Source organism: Poecilia latipinna, unplaced genomic scaffold (assembly GCF_001443285.1).
Source record: "Poecilia latipinna isolate Pla-1442-1.1 unplaced genomic scaffold, P_latipinna-1.0 Scaffold4928, whole genome shotgun sequence".
In the NCBI taxonomy this organism is placed as follows: domain Eukaryota; kingdom Metazoa; phylum Chordata; class Actinopteri; order Cyprinodontiformes; family Poeciliidae; genus Poecilia; species Poecilia latipinna.
In genome coordinates, this window is record NW_015117544.1 from 24,416 (window position 1) to 29,122 (window position 4,707).

The 4,707-nt window shown below is 34.1% G+C and overlaps 1 protein-coding gene across 2 annotated transcripts in view; it reads left to right on the plus strand.

Moving 5' to 3' along the window:
* The window catches only part of LOC106943154 (sugar phosphate exchanger 2-like), a 13,285-nt gene extending 10,430 nt beyond the window's left edge, over window positions 1-2,855 (plus strand). The window contains exons 4-6 of one of the 2 annotated variants that reach the window (XM_015026501.1): window positions 1,459-1,556; window positions 1,721-1,785; window positions 2,118-2,855. In XM_015026501.1, the coding sequence (XP_014881987.1) occupies window positions 1,459-1,556; window positions 1,721-1,777 (155 nt within the window). In that variant the 3' untranslated portion in view covers window positions 1,778-1,785; window positions 2,118-2,855. Of the gene's footprint in view, window positions 1-1,458; window positions 1,557-1,720 lie in introns of both variants that reach the window. The other variant, XM_015026500.1, reaches the window with a different exon arrangement.
* The last annotated feature ends 1,852 nt before the right edge of the window (window positions 2,856-4,707 follow it).

Below are 4,707 nucleotides of genomic sequence, written 5' to 3' on the forward strand. Positions count from 1 at the left end.
AAGCTTCTTTCAAACAACCAGAGTATCTGGTTAGAAATAATTTAGAATGCTCATTAAGTAAAAAGATGCATTCATGTGCCTAAAACTATATGTTAAATGATGCATTCGAATAACAGTGACAGTCTGTCTGAAGTTCTGCCAGACAAATATTTGATCAGAATAATTTTGTTCAGCTCCAGTTATTATGCTACTTGTATTAAGAAATAATTGTATTGCACTTTATAACAACCATGTTAACTAGGCATTTGTCTGCCAGTCTACCATTCTGACAGTGTGCAGCAAGGGACATTTTTGGAATGGTTTTAAAATAAATGCTGAATTATGATGACATTGTTTTTTGTTTTTGTTCTTTTTTTAAGTAATGAATTGAGTCATCACCGTCTATGAGAATGTCCAGAAGAGATTCACCAAGTCTGAATTCATGAAAAGGCTTTCGCCATGATTATCTATGGCAAGAACAGCTGTAATTTCTGAGCATTTCTGGACACCTTCAAAGAGCTGCTTCCAGGAAATGAAGACAAGAAGAAGATCTCCTGTTTTCAGAGCATTACAGGAAGACTATTACGAAGGAGATGGCTGACATAATCAAAGCAAAAAATGTTACTGTTGAAAGAACCTATTTTCTTAAGTTAAAGAATAAGTAATTCTGTTTTAGTTTTTCAATCAGCATTTCAGAGTAACAATATACTGACCAGACGTTAAACCCTCTGTTTGAAGGACAAGTTATCTTTAGCTTTATTCCAGTGTACAAAGGGTTTGTTCTACAGTTATGATGGTAGTTATAAATAATCCACTGCATTCCACTTTACTTGTGATAAGACTCTGTTAGCATAGCATTTGACACTGTAATAACATTTAATAACATATTCATAACTGTTGCTACTTGATTCACTTAACTTGATGTAAGAGGAATTATTAATGACTTTGTTATTTAGTCATTTGACAGTGTAATAAAACTTAATGACATTTTTATTATTACCTACATGTTCTACTTTATTTCAGGTGGGGGAAATATTAATGACTGTTGTTAAAAGTTTTTGACAGTATAATAACACTTAATGACATCTGTAACAAGTCCAATGTTTAAGGGAAAATATTAATCACACAATTATAATGACCTCATGTCCGTCACAGTTAAGACTACCAACAAATGATAATGTAATAACAAACAATTCATAATATTTTCAATTTTGATAATTAATTATTATGACATATTTATGACCGATGATGATTCTAGGTTGATGTCAAGTTGTCATAACAAAGACATTTTGAATAATGTCAACTTTGCATTAAAAGACAGTCATAAATATTTATGAAGACTTATTCATGTTCATGACAGGTGTTATGTCATGTTTATGACGGTGTCATGACAGTCTTATGCACACCCTGTCAAATAGAGTGTTACCATTTCTGCTTACTGAAGACAGCAGCAAATATGTTTTTATGTGATTTTTGCAGGTGCAGCGTTGGGTCCTTTGTTGGCTGGTTTGATCTCACCCACCGGCTGGAACAATGTTTTCTACATGCTCATCTCTGCTGACATCTTAGCCTGCCTGGTCAGAAATAATGCTACTATAGTGCTAACTTATAAAATCTCTAATAGCAGTGGTTTAAATTCTTTGTTCTGGCTTCTGTCTGTTGTTATGATGACTACCTGTAATTGTTTTACTGCACATAAACTGAATAGTGGCTCATTTTTTTTATTTTTATTTTTCCACAGTTTTTGACTCGACTCGTCTTTAAGGAAATCAAAGGCTGGTGTGGACGGATTCCCTGAGCCAGCGGGTGAGTCACTAATGTGACTGGTTTTAAAGATGGAGCCACCAAAAAAAATCTGAATTATGAGAAGACAGAAATATTTTCCTTGTATTTATAATATTTGTCCACTCATTCCACCCATCTCTTACGCTTCATCAGTCTTAAGTATAAACATATTTCATGCCTTTCCAACTGAAATCAAAATGAAAGTAAATTAAAGTAGTAAAATAGTGATTCTCTCAACATAACTGTAATTTCTTCTTTTAATTTCTTGTTTATAAGGTTTAAAAAAAATTATCTCACAATCAAAACAATCTGTCACAGCACTATAATTAACCAGACTTCTTCTCACTGTATAGCCAAAGAAAGCAAAGCCAGAAGATTCAAGTTACTAAGCCGATGATTGAAGCTTTCTGTTTGTAAAACAACAAAGGAAATGTCCCTTTGCAGAGACAAATTTTAATCACATTATTCTAAGTTGTCTTAATGTTCTTTTATTGTTCGTCTTAATCTTGTTTTTGATTTGCTGTCTCCTCACAAGTGATTCCACTGGAAATTTGGTAAACTCTGAGATTAATCAGATGTGCTGTAAAAATGCTGCTTATGCTCAGTGTATAAAACAATCAAATAAATAATGTTAAAAATCATGCAAGATTCTGTCCCTGTTTTTGTAAGACATTACAGCTCGCATGTAGCTGTAGCTGAAATATGTATCTCAGGTATGTAGATGCATTTCCATTACAAATGTACAGTTTTGTGAAATACACAAATTTTCATACAACTGAAAAAAAAAAACCTCATCTGAGCGCAAAACCTTTATAAAAAAACATGAGTTTTTATGAAACTGGCATGATTCCATTAAAGCATGTAAAATATACATTTTATATAAAATTCACTCTTTTAGCACTTATTTTTTTGTGTGTGTTTTGTGTCTAAGTTCAAAAAGTTAAAATGTATTCTCTCCTGGTACTGCATATTGTTTTTTGGGATGTATTTTTCAGTCTTAATTTTTCTCTGTTCACTGTAACATTTTTCTTGTCTATGACATCACCACATTTACTGTGGAACTGCTAAATAAAGTCATATCTTCTGGCTAATCAGTTTTGTGAATCCACCATTTTTTTTTCCTTGCAGCAATTTTGTAGTTGAAGTTCAGTTATGCAGAAGTTGCAAGTAAAGAAGTCAAAATGTTCAATTCTAGCATGTATTAATCCACACAATTTCTTACATCATCCCCCGGCATCAGAGCCTATTTGAAGTGTCTGGTTAAATTTTATTTTTCTCTGGAATGTACCCTCATAAGTGGGAAAATCTGTTTTTGGAGCTTTTATGGACTACTGCTTCGCCAACATCCACCAGTATCAAGAGGGACTTTCTGAAAGATGTCATCTAATTGAGGCGTCAGTTCCTTCTTACTAAAATAAGGCACACAGAAAACCGCCTCTGGTTGCAGTGAAATCATACAAATGGTGTCATGTTCTTTCATGTTATTTTCTTGCACACTATTCATATAAAGTATGTACTCATTTATTAACAAATCATTTTGCTACAATGGAAACTTAAATTGACTCCAGAACACTGTGGTAAGCAAAGGGGTTCATGATTGAGATAATGACATGTTTCATCAACCCTCCATCTCTTTGCTTGACAATTCGTCTAAGGTATTTGTGCTAATTTGTGGTCTTCTGTATCTGCAAACCTGTAACTGTGCAACACAGCCTAACACCTAAGAAAACATTATTCCTGAAATCTGTTTCATGTCTGTCCTAGCTCACAATCGCAACTCATGCAACCATATTAATTTAGAGAGAACAAAGATGCTTTTTTTTCTAGCAAACCTTAAACCATACTTGGTCTCTTTTTCTTATTGTCCTTCCTGAATTTTCATTTAAAGGGGGCCTGTTATGCAAAATTCAACATTTTGCAAATTTTTGTACTTCTATTTGGATCGCAACTGCCAACCAATTAAAAATAAAAACACCCAGCAGTTTTTGGCAATAAGTTAATGGTTTTTGGTGTCTAGAACATGGACCATTTCAAAAACCTCCTGATTTTAAATTCACATTCAACAGACACTCTGTTACCTAGCAACCCCAGTCAAGCCCAGCCCACCACCTAGCAACCTAAACTGAGCTCTTGCACATTTGGTCATCTGGTTTTACTGCTGTATGCATTATATATTGGCTGCTGGAAAAGACAAGTGCTTTATTGTTGACTTACTATTTAGAAACCATTTGGTTTTTGGATAGTAAGTCAGAAATCTCCTGCACAATCAACAGGAGGCTCCAAGTACAACCTCCTGTTGATTGTGCAGGAGGCTCCACTTCTGCTTTTCAAAGATGTGCAATTGTGCAATTGCACATCTGTTTGCAACCATTTCACATGCAATTTTCACATGTTGAGTTGGGACACGTGACCAGCAGCAGCTTATCTGAATTTATAGTAGCAAGAGACCCAAAAATAGCTCAATCTGAAATGAGCTCAAAATAGACAGAACTGACCAGACCAAAATCTTATCTAAGAGTGATTTTGTGCAAAAACATTTAATGAACATGTTTTGTATACCTCATATATCTATCCTGCCCTGTGCAAGGAAGCATTATAGGTCACCCTTAGCATGTTAACTAAGTCTTGAAATTCTAAGAGATCTATTTTTTGCAATTTCTTTGATCAGTCTGAGCCTCACAAATTAGGGTGATTTTGGTTGGAATAATGTGTATTTTTAGGAAATTTAACTACTGTCTTAAGTGTTTTCTATTCGTCAATAATCTTACAGAAGAATTATAGAAATAATATTGTTTGAAAATAACTATATTTCCTTTTCCAGTTGTATAGTGTCCAAAAATTCCATCTCCAACCTGTCGATGGGTATCCTCCTTAGCCCTTCAACCATGTCTTTGTTTTGCCCCTTTGTTTTGTCTGAATGTTGCCATTTTCCCTAATGTGTCC